Source organism: Poecile atricapillus, chromosome 20, assembly GCF_030490865.1.
Source record: "Poecile atricapillus isolate bPoeAtr1 chromosome 20, bPoeAtr1.hap1, whole genome shotgun sequence".
NCBI lineage: Eukaryota > Metazoa > Chordata > Aves > Passeriformes > Paridae > Poecile > Poecile atricapillus.
The window spans coordinates 977,124-994,606 of record NC_081268.1 but is presented as its reverse complement, the minus strand read 5'-3'; the positions used below and the strand labels follow the sequence as shown (position 1 = coordinate 994,606).

The 17,483-nt window shown below is 51.5% G+C and overlaps 1 protein-coding gene across 8 annotated transcripts in view; it reads left to right on the top strand.

Moving 5' to 3' along the window:
* MVB12B (multivesicular body subunit 12B) overlaps positions 1 to 16,749 on the top strand; it is a 59,581-nt gene extending 42,832 nt beyond the window's left edge. For all 8 annotated transcript variants that reach the window (XM_058853343.1, XM_058853340.1, XM_058853344.1 and 5 more), the window contains 3 exons: positions 6,308 to 6,363; positions 7,700 to 7,759; positions 12,157 to 16,749. In XM_058853343.1, coding sequence (XP_058709326.1) covers positions 6,308 to 6,363; positions 7,700 to 7,759; positions 12,157 to 12,243 — 203 coding nt within the window. In that variant the 3' untranslated portion in view covers positions 12,244 to 16,749. The remainder of the gene's footprint in view (positions 1 to 6,307; positions 6,364 to 7,699; positions 7,760 to 12,156) is intronic.
* Positions 16,750 to 17,483: the final 734 nt, after the last annotated feature.

Genomic DNA, 17,483 nt, shown 5'->3' with positions numbered 1-17,483 from the left:
CGTCACCATGCAGTACTTAACCTTCACTTTATTTAAAAAAGAAAATAATCAAATCCAGGGGTATTTTTTCAAGTGTTTTCGTGGCTTGATCTTAGCAGTAAAGAACTAATTGTGCCATGTCCTGAGCTATGCAGGAAGCGGAGAAAATCAAGGCTGACAATCAAATTAGCAAAAATGAAAATTTAGTCCAGGTCTGTTTTTTTAATCAAAGTAATTTTAAGACAAACAGGAAATCTGTAAACCTTTCCTAGAGCAGAGGTTCCTTCCCCAGCTCAGGAGGCCCCTACTCTCCCACTCCCTGCACCAGCACTGGGTGGTTTGGTGCTGCTGCCTGGCCGTGCCCATGCACAGGGCACAGGGCTGGCCATTCCCAGCTGGCTGTGGCCCTGCTGCCTCACTGCCCCACAACAGCCCTGCAGGGAGCTCCTGCTGCCCAGGAGCCACAGGACCTGCAGCACAGCTGCCCCTGGAGCCGCATGAAGTGCTCTGGGGCTCTCATGAGCTTGGGCTTGTGCCCTGGGCAAGCAGAGCTGAGCCCTGAGCCCCTGCTTGTGCCCCTGCCTGCACCTCTGTACTTCTTTGTATGACACAAAGAAGTTGTATACATGTTGGGGTGGTGTCTGCAGCTGGGGAACACAGCTGGGGCAGCTGCAGGTTCCCTGTTGCAGACAGCTTGGCAGGAGCTTTCAGGAAAGGCTGCTTTTGGTTTTGGCCCTGGGGTTTTGCCATCAATGATTTGGTGTGGCTCCAGCTGGGCCTTGGTGCACCCCAGCACAAAGCACACACACATTTACTGTTCAGGCTGCTGTTTAAATCTCTGTGTATAGAAATACAGGAGGAGGAGGCTCAGCATCACAGAGAGATGAATTTTGAATGGTTTCCCCTGTACAAGGGCACAGCATGCCTGGTTTGTACGGGTGTCCTGCTCCACCTTCCATGCACGGGTGCAGGAGAAGCTCAGGAGTGCAGAGCTCACACTGGGGCGTGTGCTGGGAAGCAGAGGGCCATGGGGGGGAACCAGAGCTGTGTGCTTGGCAGGGGCTGCCAGAGGGCACCAGGGGCAGGTGGCCTGGCTCTAGCCTGTCCTGGCCAGCACCACACTGCCACCAGCTCCCCATGGCTGCTCAGCCCACCCAGGTAACAGCATGTCCTGTCTGCTGTGGGTCACTGCAGCTGAGCCCCAGCCTTGCCCCATGCAGGGCTCTGCTGCAGCTGGGGCACAGGCTGCTCGTGGCACTTTCCTGCTTCAGTGGCCTGGGGCCCCACCTGCCACTGGCTCAGTGCCTCTTCTGAGAGCCACTGTCCCTCCAGCCTGGCCGTGGCTCCCCTCCAAGCACCGCTGTGCTTGAGCTCTGTGCCAGCCCCTGCTTCTCAATCTGCTTTCAGATTCCTCTGGTGCCATTTAGCTGAAAAGGAAGTTTTCTCTAAGCAGGGGAGATCTGCTGGTTTTACACTGTTGCTGTAGGCTGGTTTATGGGATACACTTCTTGGTAAAGGATGAACACTCTATCAGCATTCAGGTCTGGGGAAAATGGGAACAGTTCTGCAGCTCTAGAGAAAGCCCTTTCTAAAATCTAAGGTCATTTAAATTTTAAAGGTGGCAGTAGTGCACTCAGTGCTGGGTTTTTTGTTGGTTTGGATTAACAGGTCTTCATTTTCGGTCATGCAGGAAAACGTTTTTCAAGGGATTTATTTATTTAAATATTTTTAATATCAGAAATTCAAAATTCAAGCGTAAAAGGCTATGCAAAAACAGCAATAAAGAAATCCAAAGCTATAAAAGCTTATGGTGAGAATTTAATGCAGAAACAGCTGTTATTTCCTTGGGAGTTAAGGCATATAAACTCTTCCATGGCTGTGTATCCCCACAATCATGGTGTGAGGAATTAGCGCTCACTGCAGTGTGCAAACGGAGCCCGCCAGGCTCTGAGGCAGCGATTCATCTGTACCCAGGAGTTAAATATGACAATGTTAGCATTTTTCATTTCCCTGACGTTACCATTAATAAAGCAATGATCCAAAAGAAGCTTTGCTGAGTCTGTTCTTTATGCTTCCATCACTCACAACTAGATAATTTCACACAGGATCGTTTTTAAATTAAATGACGATAAAAGCGCTCTGCTGTCCTGTGCTCACTAGTTCATAGAAGTCTATCAAGTCATTAATGTGTCATGACAAACTGTGAGTTGGATACAAGAGTAATTAATTATTTGCATAAATAACAGGTTGAACTTGGTGCTTTCAGCCACAATGACACAAGCGTCACATCGTGGACATGCTGGAACCTCTGGCAGAGGTCATGGGAGGGTGAAGGCTGAGCTGGCACACGGCTGATCCCACTCTCACGCGCTTCTAGCAGACAGCAGCTTGGAAGCTTTTGTGTTTCCAAGTTCTTCACTGATGGTTGCTTCAAGACAGCATCTGATCTTTGGAGCTTTAGTGAACAATTATACAGATTTTCATAATCACCATTAATCACCACATATTTTTCAAGATAATTACAGCAACTATTATTTAGATTTCTCTTTTATGTGCACATTGTAGAAAAGAACAAGTGCTTATTACGCTGGGTAGTGTAGAGAACTACCGTCTGAAGTTCTTTGTCATCCAGAAACTCATTATGTTAGCTGATGCTGCCTGTGAAAGTTCGTCAGCATGTTTAAATTAGGGTAGCATTGGCAGGTCTGATCATTTAAATCTGGTAGCTTGGCTAAAAATATAGTTATTCAAGAAAGATGAATTACTAATTTGACAACTGAGATTTAGTTGGAGTCTGCAGTGCAGAAGGCAGCATCTCTCGAGTGCTTAGAGGAGGGTGACAATACTTTTATAGATTAAAGAGAGGATTTCTAAGTGAGCTAGCAAGTTGAATTATAGAGCATGCTTTGGTGTCCCCCCACTAGAGCCTGAGAGCAAGTCTTGGTAAATTACAGAGAAATAGCCAGCAGGTAGTGTGTGTTCAGTGGTCCTGCACCGAGGAAGGGGCACCGAGGCACCCATCCCTTCCTGCCTGCTGTCAGGGTTTCTTGGGAACACTGTCCTTTGGGGTTGGGCTTTGTGAGGTTGGTTTTGGCTGCAGGCTCCTTTCAACTCTTTTAACTAATTGCAGTGCCTGAGTGAATTAGCTCTGTGACTCTCAGGAAGGGGCTGATCCTGGGAGGCAGCAAACAGCCATTGGAAACAGTTTTCCGTCTGAAATCTGATTTTATTTAGCTCCATTTTGAGGAAGAAGGGCACGAATGCCTCCCTGACCTGTCGCAGGTGCTGTGGATGTAGCGGCATGGAGAGAGCCTGCTGGGCTGGGCCCCGGGCACAGGGCCCTGGCAGGCACTGAGGCTTGGAGGGGCAAGAGCAGCCTTGCCTGCCTGTGCAAGGAGGCTTTAATCTGCAAGGTGCAAATGTTTTATAGGTCTTTAGAAATATTTTTAAGTCACAACCTTTAAAGAAGTTGAAGCCTGTGTGGGTCAATGTGTGAGCTGCTCCTATGATAATATGAGTAATGCTATAAAAGGGGGACCTTGCCCATTTTTATTTGAATCAGCATGTGTACCTTTGGAGAGAACTGTGCTTTGTCAAAACTGTTCCTTTGTCCCCTGATGTCACTGTCTGCTGATCTCAAATGTTGCACAGATTGACAAGGAGGAACCTGGTACAGCTTTTGGCCACACTAAAACGGGAGCTGCAGCTCAGGGTCTGTGAGTGTGACACTGCCCGTGGAGGTGGTGACACAGGGCAGGATCTCAGCACAGCAGTCACTCTTCAGAGCCTGCCAGGAATGCTTTAAAGCCAAGAGGGAAAAAATAAAAAGGGAAAAGGGAGAAATCAGAGGCTGCTGCTGATGTTTACATTTACATTACAACATGATGTTGTTGAGAACAACATCAAAACAAGGGACATGTCCTCCTAGACTTGTGGTTTCATTTAATTTTCTTATGAAATTAGCTGCTACTGTGAGCAGCAGTTGTGTGCTGCCTCACAGTGTAGGTGGGAGCAATGGTCCCCATGCCCAGCCCCTTGTACTGGACACCCCAGTGTTGGACAACCTGTCAGGCTCCCGCAGAGCCATGGGAGCTCTTTCCTGCTGTTGCTGGAGTTGCCTGGCCCTGGAGATCATTGCAAGTCTCCATGAGCTTCTCTGGGAGGAGGGGGCTTCACCCTTGAAGTCCTCCCGAATGTGAAAAAGCCCGCCTTGGGCAGCAGCAGCAGCTGTGGGTGTCTCACCCTGTGAGAAGGGCACCTCAGGGTAACGGGGGCACAGGAGGGTGCTTCCCCCAGAGCATCCACTTCATTCAGGCCGTTTGCTCAGCCCAGGAGCGCTGCTCCCCGTGCATCTTGTCTTGGGGGTCCCCCCTGCCTCTCTGCAGCCCCTTGGGTGGCCAAAGGGCTCCTGGAGCCCCGCTGAGCCATGGGATGAAGGCTGGGGACTGCTGCCCTCCTGCTGAGGGACAGGCAGTGGCAGTGGCCGCCCAGAGCTCAGTTTCTGTAAAGTTTCCAGAATTGGTGGTATTTAAACCCCCATGACACCAGTGCCTGGCTGTGAAAGGAGACGCTGAACGAGCACCTTGTTTTCTGCTTTCTGCCTTTAATGCATTTTAGCAGCAGGCTGGTGACGGGCCTGACACGGCAGCTCCACACATGCGCCCGTGCCTGGGGAGTGCAGCATTAATAACACACTTCCATGCATCATGCCATCTTTAAGCATGATCGTTATGATAAAGGGCATATACTTAATTACAGGCCTGCTTAATTACAGCTCTGTTGAAGCTCGTTTGTTTAGGAGAGTGCTAATTGCGCTGTGGAGCCTTTGGCTCACCCTGCTTTTATCTGCTGCTTTGCTCCGTAGCTGTGAGCTGGGGTGGGCTGGAGCTCGGGGCCAAGGGACGGGGGGGCTCTGGGGCTGTGGGAACGCGCACACTCCGCCTTGCTCAGCCTTTAGATTACTTTACAAAAACTGGCGTGTGGCTGATCAAAGAGGGTTTCTGTCGGATAACAAGTGCAGATGGTCTTTCAGGTTTAAAACTTCCTGGATTTGGTGATGCTGCTTTTCATCTGTTTCCTTTTATTTCCCTTTGCACTGTGGCTGCCACACAGCACCTTTGATAACAAAATTACTCCCGTGGAGGAGGTTTTTAAATCTAAAATAGACAAAGCAAATGTAAAAGGCTGAGTGTTCTTAAATGACACTTGTTTAATCACTAACATGGTAACTCAGTGGTGCTGTAGAAGTTAGAAACAGCAGACAGAGGAGCACTGGGTTTGTGGGTGCAGATGCTTTCTGAAAGAAAACCCTATTTGAGGATCACTGGAGGGCCTCTCAGGGCTTAAATTTGCTCTAATTTGAAGTTTTTATTTCTTTCAGAGTTGAAATTTAAAGACTTCAGATGTTAAAGGTATAAGTGCAATAAAGGGGGTGTATCTGGGGTGTGTGCTGCCTTAGAAACATGCCCTTTCCAGTCTTGTGTGCAAATTGCTGAGTTACATGTTCTAAAAATAAGTGTCTCCCTTGTACTGCCACATCTTGTGGGAGGCTTCCTGTGACATGGTGATAGCAAGGCACAAACACATCCTAGTGCATCATTGCAACAGGATGAATATACAAAATGGTATAAAGGCAAACAGTGCTCTGAGTACCATTAAGGTTACACTACAGAAAAAGCTGAGCCTTGTGACATGAGGCTGTGCCGTGTGTGTCATGTCCTCATGTCTGTCTTCATATTCCACTGGTTTACATCCTCCAGATGTGGTTTGCAAGTGTTTGAGCTCTACTTCTCACTGTTGAGTTTACACTGGCAACAGCTGGGCCAGGGAGGGTTCTTGGCCCCGGGTGTTTGTCATCATCCTGCCCAGGTGGTGACAACTTACTGCCTGGTACACAGGTGGTGGTGTTGACTGCTTTGGGGGCTACAAGTCCCCTGAACCAGCTGCTCCTTAATCTCTTGCTCAGACACCATCGAGTGTGCTGAAATGGTTTGGTGAGGAGGTAATAAATAGAAGTGTGTCCTCCTTCCAGTTTCAAATACTGTCCTGCTTTGCCAGCTGCACGAACTTGGAAAATCCAGAATTGAGGCCATGAAATGGTATATGGATAGAGCAAGGAGAATTTTTTGTATTCCTGGTTTGGTAGGGACTGACACAGCTATGTCTTAAATGGAAAGAAACCACTTGTAGTTTCGAGGGAGGAAAAGGCGGGTTTAAGAGCAATCAGTCATGTGTCAATGCTGTGAATACTTGATCTGTCTCTGGGAATGTGTGAAGTTGCATGTCAGAAGCCAGCTGGAAATGTCACATGATGTCTTGTCCCTTTCAGCAATGGATGGAGTGCCTTTTATGATTTCGGAGAAGTTTGCCTGTGCTCCTGAAGGGGTGAGTTGCCTTTGTTGTTCTCCCAGTGTCTGAAATTCATTGTTTCATGGAGAGCGAACACAAAACATAAAGAGCAATTACCTGCTTGTGGGAGCTGTTCTGTTGTGGGGCCAAACACATACACAGTGCTTGAGACAGGCCGAGGTTGCATGTCACAATAGCTGCCTGTTAGGTGGGAAAGGCTTTTGCCAGATTGCTTCTAAAACTGAATTCTCCTGGGATTTCAAGGTTTATTACTGTCAAAAATAGGAATGGCAATGGGACTCCGTGGTGCTGAAAGCATTTCTGATTTCTCAGTGTATATTGTAAAGGAAGCTGCAGATGTGGAGTTCTCCTGGATTTACTTGCTGTGAGGATGGCATAGTGCCAACAGCTCTACTGCTTCCTGTTGTCACTGCAGAAGTTCAGGGCAGTGGGGACGGCACAGTGCACTCCAGTGCCACCAGCTGCCACCAGGGTCCTGCCTGGCTGCAGAGGGCTCTGGGTGGTGCCTGCTCCACACCGGGCACTGCAGGGCCACTCTGGTGGAGCATGCTGCTGACAGCACGGGCAGGGCACGGCTGCTTCTCCCAAACAGAAACACTGCTACTGCTTCAGAATGACCTCTGGGTGTCACTGGGCCATGCCTGTTAAAGCTGATGATCCAGAGCTCAAAGACTCAGTATCCCACTAACAGTTCCTGAATCCATCTGATCCTAAAGCAGCATCTTTTTAGAAACCAGTTTACAGGAAGCTGTTAAGGTAAACACTGGGCCATCAGCAGTGTCTGATTTTTCAGTAGTGGTCCAGCTTTGTGCTTTCTTTTTCCTGCTGACAGGGGTTTTTCACATTCCTTGCTTTCTGAGAGGGTTGTTTATGGGCCGTTATTCCCAGAAAGCTGAAGTCCCTGCTGTGAGGACAAATGCAGAGAGATTAGGTTGTGCTAATCCTCCCTGCGGATCCTTTAGACACCATTGCCACCATATGGTCAGTTTGGTCAGGGCTTCCCGCAGCTGGTGCTGCTCACACCTCGTGCTGCAGCCACAGAGTTCCATCCGGTGTTACAGACTCATCCTGCACAGGGGAGGTGACAGATCTCCCTGAGCAGAGCAGCACCGAGCTGAGTGTCAGCTGTCGCGCTGAGGGAGAACAGTGTTGAAGCTGGTAGCCCCAGCCCACCGTCTGCTGTTTCACTCTCCTACTGGAATGAGGAACAGGATCATGCCTGTGTTTACAGATGGTACCTCTAAATCTCTGGTGATAGAGTGTTTGCTGACTTTAAACAGAACAAAACAACAAACAAACACACCCCCGCTCCCTGACCCTGAATTTGAAATTTTTGTTTCTTTCTTTCCAGATGCAGCCAGTTGATCTCTTGGGTATCACAATCAAAACACTTGCAGAAATCGAAAAAGAGGTAAGTAGCCAGCCAGGCACTAAGCAAATCACAAGGGCTGTGTTCAGTTCTTTTTAAGAACCTTACCCTTAGGGAAAATAATTTTCTTGTATCTCTCAAGTCACAGAGAATGGATAAAGTCAAGCAGTAAGCCCAGGGTCAGGGATGCCCTCTATGATCCATGATGAGTGAAGACACTCATGGTGGTGAATTTAATGGCAAAGTGTGGGGCCTTCTGTTTATCTCCAGATGTCTGTCTTGGTTAGCCTTTCTTTCTCATGTATTAACAATACATGGTACAGGCAGGACACTCTCAGGTGCCTCTTGCATGCTAGGGAGGCAAATGGACTTGACTTAGCACTGTCAGGTAAACACCCTCATCCGTTTTTAGTTTGCTGATGCTGGGAAGTTGTTGCTGGGAGAACTGGGCTGCACTTCAGTGGGAGTGAATGTTTGAGGAGTGCAGGGAGGAGGCAGCCACCAAAGCAGGGTGGTTCTGGCACATGTGTAACATGTATGGCACAGTGCTGAGGAGCTGCTCCGCTAAGGTCGCTTCACATCTGAAGCCTCAGATGAGGGAGGAAACTTGTCTTGGCAGCACCTGCTTCTTCAGGCACCATTGGTCACAAAGGTCTCCTCCTATGCCATCTAGGTGGGTTCAAGGGAGAGAGCAAGATGACATTGCAAAGCTGCCAGATTCCTCAAAGCTTCTCCATTCTTTTATTCCAGTTGAGTCCAGTTGCCTAATCCACCCTCTTCTGCCTGAAAGTTTTGTCTGAGTACAAGGAGATGGTCAGGCCCAGTTGCCAGGGCTTTTGCAGGCACCCCATGGGACTGCAGTGACTGCAGTAGTGGATGTGAAGATGCTGCCTGACAGGGGCAATGGCTGACAGATGCACCCACAGCCTCAGGCACTGCAGTCTGCCTTGTGCCACACATGTCTGTTTGGGACTGCCTGTGTCTGTCAGGAGGGACGCTGGGAGCAGGGGGTGCTCAGGGCTGGCGGCCCTTCCACATGCCTGTCTGCTTTCCCACTCTTGCCCTGAGTTGGCCAGGGAGCAGATGGTCCCTTTGGCCAAAGGGAAATCCACGTGGTGCTGAATTTTCTTCTGCACCATCGCTGTGTGTTGCCTGGTGTGGGAGAGGTCTGGCATCTCGGGGGTGCCTGGAGGGGGTGGGCTGCACAGCCCTCCTTGTGCCCTTGCAGGCCTGTGGAGTGTGGGGACACCAGCACTGGAAGCATTTGTGTGGGCCAGGGTGGAGAGGCCAATACCTGCCTGCTCTCCCACAGCTCTGCTGTGTAGCAGGCTGTGTGCGTTCTAGCGTAATGAAAAGTATGATTATGCAGCCCATATTCCTTGATGAAGCATCTTGTCTGCACATAGAGAGCTACACATATAAATATTGTGAATTTCGGCATGGCTTTATTTCCCTTGTAAGCAATAGCACCATTACAGCAAATCTTCTGGATATCCAAAGCAGCCAGAACATTCTCCCTGGAGCAAGATGCCTTGCAAAAAATATTCCCAAAGAATTCCAAGAATTACTGCTCTCTGTCACCACATTTGCAGATGTAGGCACCCATCCTCCAGTCTGCAGGAAGCTGAATTTCAGGACTCTACCCTGTCAGGAAAATGGTGGAAATAGGTGCAAATCCTGGACTGTACCTGAACTGCTCTTGTTGTCCCAGGATGGCACAGCTGTGCCCAGGGGAGTGCACAGGGAGCTGGGCTGTGAAGAGGTGGTGAAGTGCAGATATAAGCAGCACATGCTGTCACTTCATGGCTAATTTGGTGGATGTAGGACAGAGAGGAGAGTGTAGGACGGACAGTGCTGCTGCCAGGTCTCCCAGCAGGGCTCTGGGGTTTGTCCTTGCTACCCCTGCCTGTCCTGGGTAGGGTAGAGCCACTGAGCGTGCACCTGGGCAGGTGCAGTAGGTAGCAAAGGTGGTGGCACTGCCACTGTTCACGGCTCTGTGGCAGTGAGGGCAGTGGTCTGGCCACTGGCAGGGTGCACCCTCTCTTCATTTGCGCTTGGCGTGGTGTAAAAAGTCTAGAGAGAGTCTAATTAGTAAAGGGAACATCCAGTATTCATCATTCCTTTTAAACTGATAAGGAAGGCAGTTCATTTAACCACTGAATTGCTACAAGTTTTCATGGGATGCTCTTTCCAAATATATTTAATGAAGAACTTGTAAATCTAGAAGAGCTTAAAATTTTAATTTTACACAGAAATATTTTTCCTTGTTTGCATGTTTGTAGTCAATTCTCCTGAGTGCAGTCACAAGAAATGTTCTTTAAATGAACATATTTGCTAACTGGCATGATTTCAGATTTTAAAACATTGGTTCCAGCAATTAGGAGTTTCCTCAGTTCCCCAATGACTGGAGAGATTCGTCTTGATTATAATTGCTCTTAGCCACGCATATCTAATTTGTGTCTTTTTAAGTGTTAATTAGTAAACAGTTTGAGCTGACATCTTTATGCGTTTGGGTGTTGAAAAATGAGACCTATTGCATGCTGGCGGCTGTGGCATCGCGACAGGGAGGTGAGGCTGCGGGGAGTAAAGGCCTGGTATAGCCTGGGTACAACCTTGTGTAGCCAGGGTATAGCCCAGATAAAGCCCGAGTACAGCTCGGTTACAGTTCCGGGTACAGCCCAGTACAACCCAGGTACAGCCCGGGTACAGCCCCGGTACAGCCCCGGTACAGCCCGGTACAGACCGGGTACAGCCCGGGTACAGCCCCGGCACAGCCCCGGTACAGCCCCGGTACAACCTGGTACAGCCCGGTACAGCCCGGTACAACCTGGTACAGCCCGGTACAGCCCGGTACAGCCCGGTACAGCCTGGTACAGCCCGGGCACAGCCCGGGCACAGCCCCGGTACATCCCGGGTACAGCCCCGGTACAGCCCCGGTACAGCCCGGGCACAGCCCCGGTACATCCCGGGTACAGCCCTGGTACAGCCCGGGCACAGCCCGGGCACAGCCCCGGTACAGCCCGGGTACAGCCCCGGTACAGCCCCGGTACAGCCCGGGCACAGCCCCGGTACATCCCGGGTACAGCCCCGGTACAGCCCGGGTACAGCCCGGGTACAGCCCGGTACAGACCGGGTACAGCCCCGGCACAGCCCCGGTACAGCCCGGTACAGCCAGGTACAGCCCGGTACAGCCCTGGTACAGCCAGGGCACAGCCCTGGTACAGCCCCGGTACAGCCGGGTACAGCCCAGTACAGCCCTGGTACAGCCCAGTACAGCCCAGGTACAGCCCAGGTACAGCCCAGTACAGCCCCGGTACAGCCCCGGTTCAGCCCCGGTACAGCCCAGTACAGCCCCGGTACAGCCCAGGTACATCCCGGGTACAGCCCGGGGATCCCCATTACCGCCCCGCCCGGCACGAAGCCGCGGCGCCCCCTGCCGGTCGCTCGCCGCCTTGCCGGGGCTGCGCTCACCGGGGCCGAGATCGCCCGGGATGGGCTCGCCGGGGCCGAGATCGCCCGGGATGGGCTCGCCGGGGCCGGCCCTGTGCGCTCGGCAGGAGCGGGACTCTCGCAGCTCCGGTGTCGCGCCGGTTCCTCCCGAAGCGGCAGCAAATGAGGTCGGCGTTGGGTGGAAGTGGCTCAGCCCTGGTAGCACCGGCCACGGTCCCACTGCCCCTGCACAGCCGGCACAGCCCCGGGCCAGCAGCAGCCTCGCTGGCAGCACGTCCCGTGCCCCGGTCCGGTGCGAGGGGCGCACCGGGGGAATTGTTTGCGACATTCCAAGAGCCACAAATGCGACACCGGGAGATGCCTGGGAGGAGAGCCCGAGTACGGGGTGTTGCAGTGGGTGTGCCAGGGTCGCGGGCAGCTCCTAGCCTGGTAGCCCCCACACGTGATGTTGCTTTCACACCCACCTGCCACGGGAAAGCCACCGCTACGCCCGGCCTGTCCTGGGCTGCCCAGGCGGCGGGCAGGGTGGCCGCGGGCCGGCAGGGTGCGGCTCGCAGTGTGCCACGAGATGGCACTGCTACAGTGCACGCCAGGCTGCGAGCGATGTCCCTGGGCTGCGGGGGTGTCCCTTGTCTGCACTGACATCGTGGGGGCATAGGGATGTGTATACAGGGATTTTCACCCTCTTGCCAACCAAGAATATTAGTTCTGATGGTAGTGGCTTGTGTAAACCTGCCAGGGGGAATGTTTCTGACCAGCTGATTTATGGGCAGGATGAGTGTGGTCATGTTTGTGTTAATGCAGGATTTTTGGGGAGGGGGTGAGCCCTACCTGGGGAGGTCACTGATGTGGGGCCAGGTGGTACCAGCAGGTTCACCTGGCATGGCCCTGCCTGGGCCAGCTGTTGCCAGGGCCGGTTTTTCTCTCATTCTTCTGCGCTGTGTGTGGCTCAGCGCTCCACAGTTCCCTCTCTCTGCTTTTCCCCACAGTATGACTACAGCTTCCGGACGGAGCAGAGCGCAGCGGCTCGCCTGCCACCCAGCCCCACCCGCTGCCCACCGGGCCCGCCGTCCTGAGGGGCCGCAGCACCAGGGCGTGTGTGCGTGCACACTACTGAGCAGGGCATGGGACACAGCCATGGAACCACCCTGGCAGGCCTCCCCGTGTCCAGCCACCGCCCTGCGCCGCGCCACCCCCTGCACACACCGCTCCACTGTTGGGACCTGTTCCCCCTCCCCTGCTGCTGCAGACCCCTCTCCACGTGAGTACGGGATGGGAGCCTGACGCAGCCCATCACGCATCCCCACTTTGTAACCCCGCTGCAGGACACTCACAGAATCCAGAGCTGTAGCAAACCTCTGCAAACACAGCCGGGAGCTTGCGGAGCATCGAGAAATCTTAGCCCTGGAAGGAACAATAAAAGGCACAGCTGGGTGCTGCCACACGAGCTGCTGTGGAGCTGCTTGGCTCTCGACACCTTGCAGCAGGAGGCTCCTGTGGCACTCAGTCCAGCGCAGAACTCAGCTGAGTGAATGCCAATCCCTCTGCCAAGGCCTGGGCACAGAAGTTCCACTGTGGCTGGGATCAGTGTCAGATCCACTGTGGTCACTAGATTTGCTGTAGACTGGGGGAGCCAGGGCCGCTGGCTCTCCATGGGCACTGGTAGGGCAGCCAGGGTGCCCAAGGTACACTGCAGCTCCTGAGATGAAGCACGTTTGCTTAGCACAAGGTGTCCATCTGTCCGTATGGATCTAGGGCAGCAAGCATCCTGTGCTTCTTTCTGGATGGATGCTGGCAGTGACACCCTGGCAGACCCTGGCAGTGCACCACTGGCCAAGCTGCTTATGGACCTGCTGACAGCTGGGATGCCATCACCTGCCCATCATTGAGACAGCTCTCTAACATGTTCCCCACTCGCTGCTAAAACAAGAGATGTGCCTGTTTCCTGGGCATTCGTGGGGGAGCACTGAACACTGGCGTGGCACAGGGTGAGTGGGATGTGTTAAACCCTGACCTCTGCCTCCCTGTGATCGCTGGCTGGGCTTGCTCCCAAACCAAACGCATGTCTTGGAGAAGTCCATTGCTGTAATAAGTTATTTACAAGTGCCCATCTGACTCTGTGCTGCTCTTTCAAGTCTCTGCTGTGGAACAAAGATACATCATGGCAGCAAAATGGCAATTATGGAGTAAGAGTTAAAATGTAAAATTTTTTGGTATTGTAAGATACTGATTCCCTGACCCCACTGAAATGCAGTTGCCATGGTAACAGTAAACAGTGTTGTTGCTCCCAGCCTGGGTAGTACATGTGCCCGAACCCACTTTGCACTCCCTTGGATTGATCTGGCATTTGCTAGTTGCACAGAGTGGTAACTAACAGCAGTGTTTGTACTGTTTGCTAGTATTTTTTATTTGTACATAAGTAAAATAATTTTTGTCCAAAGATTAATTTCTGGTTTTAAGGCACCACACTCTACTGCTGGGATAAAGAGCACAAAATATCGTGACATTTGGGACAAACTGAGTCCAGATCTATGCTTCAGCTTCTTCCAATCAGGTAAATAATTTTCTGGAGCTGCCTTTGTAGAGTGGCCATGTGGTTGGAGAGCAGAAGCCAATTTGGTTGCATGTATGTTGTGTTTGGGAAAAAGAGTTAAAGCTGTGCGCCAGCTCTGGAGCCCTTGGTGACCTCCTGGAAGTGCTCGTTTACTTGGAGCTTGAACCACCATTTTTAGTTGTTATTTATCCTGCAGTAAAGAAAAGCCAGACCTCACTGCCAGGCTTCACAAAGGCCAGATTGATGATGCCGACATCGACAAATGAACATACCATGGCAGCTTGGTCATTCGGCTCAGGTTCACTTCAAGTTCAAATCCAGTCTACGCCGTAGTGCTGTGCCCATCTCATCCATCTTTTGTCTTTCTATTTTTCTGCTTGTAATTTGTTCTGTAGTTTTCTGTGACATCCATTTATAGCTTCTCCTGTGGCTCAGTGGTCACGGCAGGTAGGCAGGAGCCATCTGCAGCACTGCATTCCTCATAGCTTTGGGATGAGAGCTGACCCTCCCTGGTGATGCTGGAGGAACGAGGGCTGGGGTTAGCACAGGGAACAGCACAGCCATCACAGTGTGCAGAGCTCCAGGGGCAGTGCCTGCCACTTGGAGACTGAGAGCTGCTCCTCGAGCCACCTCTTCCCCGCAGGACAGGGTTGCCTGCACGGCAGCCTGGGCTCAGCAGGGAGCAGATTCTGAGAGCTGCCAAGCCCCACACTCAGTGCCACACTCCCTGGCTGTGTCTGGGAAAACGGGTGCAGAGCTTCGAGTCCCTTATGTAAGACAAAATCAGTCCTTTAATATTTATACCAACTGCTAGGTTTGCTCACCCTTCTTGAAGAAGCTTGCTCTGCAGTGACCTACAGGAAACACTGGATACTTGAAACACTGGCAGGATAATGTGGCTGGGACATGCATCTACATCTTCAGGATATATTTGTATACTTCTTCCTCTCTGACACTGGGCCAGCACAGCTGCTTCAGGACTCACCTGCGAAGAACTTTGAGAGATGAGTTTGCTCTCCATGGTGTGGTCCTGCACCACAGCACTGTGGGGACAGACTGTTCCAAGTGCACAGGCAGGACAGATGCAGTTCCTGTGGGGCAAACACAATGAAGGTGTTTTGAATAAAAAGCTGCACCTGCTGAGAGCCAGCTGAGCTCTCAGCCCTGCTAACCACAGGCTGAAAACTAGGCCATTCCAAAGGGGAGAGGGCTCGGAGCCAGTGCTTGGAAGCACAGCAAGACACAGTGCAGGGTGGTTGACTGTGTCAACTTCTCAGTCCACTGATCAGAGGAAGCTTTTTTTATTGCACTGCTGAATTCCCAAGACCGGGGGTGTCAGGTCAGCATTTCCACAGGAAGGTTTTATTGGCTGTTCATAACTTTTTGCACTCACAGCAGCTCGTTGCAGGGCTGGTCCTTGCATCCTTACAGTGAGTCCTCCATGCTGGCATGTGCCATGGTCAGTACCAGCATCTCTTTGCATCTTCCACCCTGCCCAAGAGGTGACTGTGGAAGAACTGGACCAGGCAATAAATGTTCAGGGAGTATGATGCAGATGTTGTCTGGCTGTGGAGAAGCCTTCTGGAGCATAAGGGGAGGGGAGGAGTCAGTGGAAAGCAACAGAAGTGAATTTTCAGAGCTTCACCAGATGTTCTTGGCTACCTTGCCTGAATTTGTAGAACAAGACTGGTCTCTAGGTAGTTTAATCTTGTGGCTGATGGAGAAGTTAGTTTGCCAAATTATTGTACATCTGCAACAGAGACAGAAAAGCAGCAGTGAGGGGTTTGCTTACTGTAAAATACGCCTTCTGATGTGAATTCATAGTGACACGCTGCCTCCTGGATTCCTCACAGCAAGAAGCTGGTCGTGTGCCAAGGTGGCTAGTGGCCACCCAGGCCAGGCTGTGCTGTCTGCTGTGTTGGTTTTGGAAAGGCAAGAAGTTAGTCCAGAAAGTGATGTAGAGTGTGAACTTCGTGATAAAATTCAAGTGTGAATAGTTGTAGCAGGTGTCTTCCCTTACAGAAGCACCTCGTATCTGTAGTTCCATAGGAGTAAACTGTGTCAGACGTTTCCTGTGACTGTCCCTGCGTGTCCCCATGGTGTTTTTTGGAGGTTTCTTGGGAGCCTCCTGTGCAGTGGGAGGTTGTTGGTAGTCTGTAGCATTGGGCTTGTTTGGTTTCACACCCACCACCGCCCCCTCAGCATCCTGAGCTCTCCAGACTGAACCCACATGCTATCATGCCCCTGTCATGGGCACTGCACGTGCCAGGTAGGTGCTAGTGGCAAGGACATGCCTCCATGGGCCTTGGCACCTCCTCTTCTGTGGGGCCCTGAAGTCTCCTGGGAGGAAGGGAAATGGGACAGAGCTGGCTGGTCCCGTGTTGACCCTCACCTGCCTGCTGCTCCCCAGGTGACACTGGGTCTGTCTCCCTGGATGTGCCCGTGGCCCTCTCCCATGGCAGCCCCAGGAGCCCGGAGAGCTGTTCCTGCTCCTCCCAAAGGGCAGGCACACCTCGCTACATCCAGATAATTACCTCAGCCTTGGAGCCTTGATGAACAGCTGGGAATCTCTCCCAGCAGCAGAAATCCCCCCAGCAGTGGAGCAGCCGAGTGTGCTGGTGTCAGTCACCCCGGCCTTATCGCCCCGGCTGTGGCACTGACGGGGGACAGGCTGCTCCTCTGCTCACAAACAAGCTCAGTGAGATGCTGCTCGGTGCATTCGCCACAGGGAAACCAAACACTTTGGATGTTCTGGTAGTTTGTTGTGAAATTGTTTCCTAACAGCAACAGATTTCAATGTCATCATACAAATGGCAGAGAGAAACCTTTTATGCAATTGCAGTCATTTTCTAAGATGGTTGGGTTACTGAAAGTGATTTTATTGTGCATTAATCTTATGAATGTTACTATGTTTTATATTTATTTTAGATGACCCTCCTGTATTTTACAAAGGGAAGTTTCATTGTGTGATAACTCAGTCTGTATTCTTAATATAATTTGTTAAATGAAACTTGTTTTAATCAGGTAATTCTGTGTGCTTTTGTGTTTTAATTTTCTGACCGAAATAACTGCCTGGATCAGAAGGGTGAACTACAGAGGTGGCAACATGATCCCCTATAGGGAACATGCTCGTTTGTGGGCTTTTTTCTTGGAAATTGGATATAAAAAAGCCTTGGAAAACATCTCCAAAACGTCTTGCTCTACAGGTATTGCTACAAAGTGAAAGCAAAGTCAGATAAGGTGTTTTCCAGGCGGGATGTGGCGAAGGCCGGCAGGAGCGATGCTCAGCACAGCGCTGGCGCTGGCAGCAGTGGGGGCAGCGCTGTCTCGGGGCAGCACTTGCCACCCGGGCTCGGCAGTGGCCACAGGCTGAGGCTGCAGTGGCCACAGGCTGAGGCTGCAGTGGCCACCCTGGCAGCACTGTGGGCACTACCTGGGGGCTGGGGGCAGTGAGCCCTGAGCGGACAGGGCTGCTCTGCCAGGGGGAGGCTAATACTGCATCACACTGGAAATTGTTTTTCTTTGTGTTAAATTATTATTCTTCTGAACTTGACCCAAACTAATGGTGCACAATCTGACCTCCGGCATCTTCTCACCCCAGACAGTATTTCTGTCTCGCTTATTTTGAGTGCTCTTTGAATTAAGGGAGATTAATACCCAAGTTCCCGACATTCTCTTCAGGCATATGTTTTTATAACCTTTTGAAAGCAGTACCACTTGTTCCACAAAAAACTCAGAAGCAGCATCTTGTGGCTGCCGTGG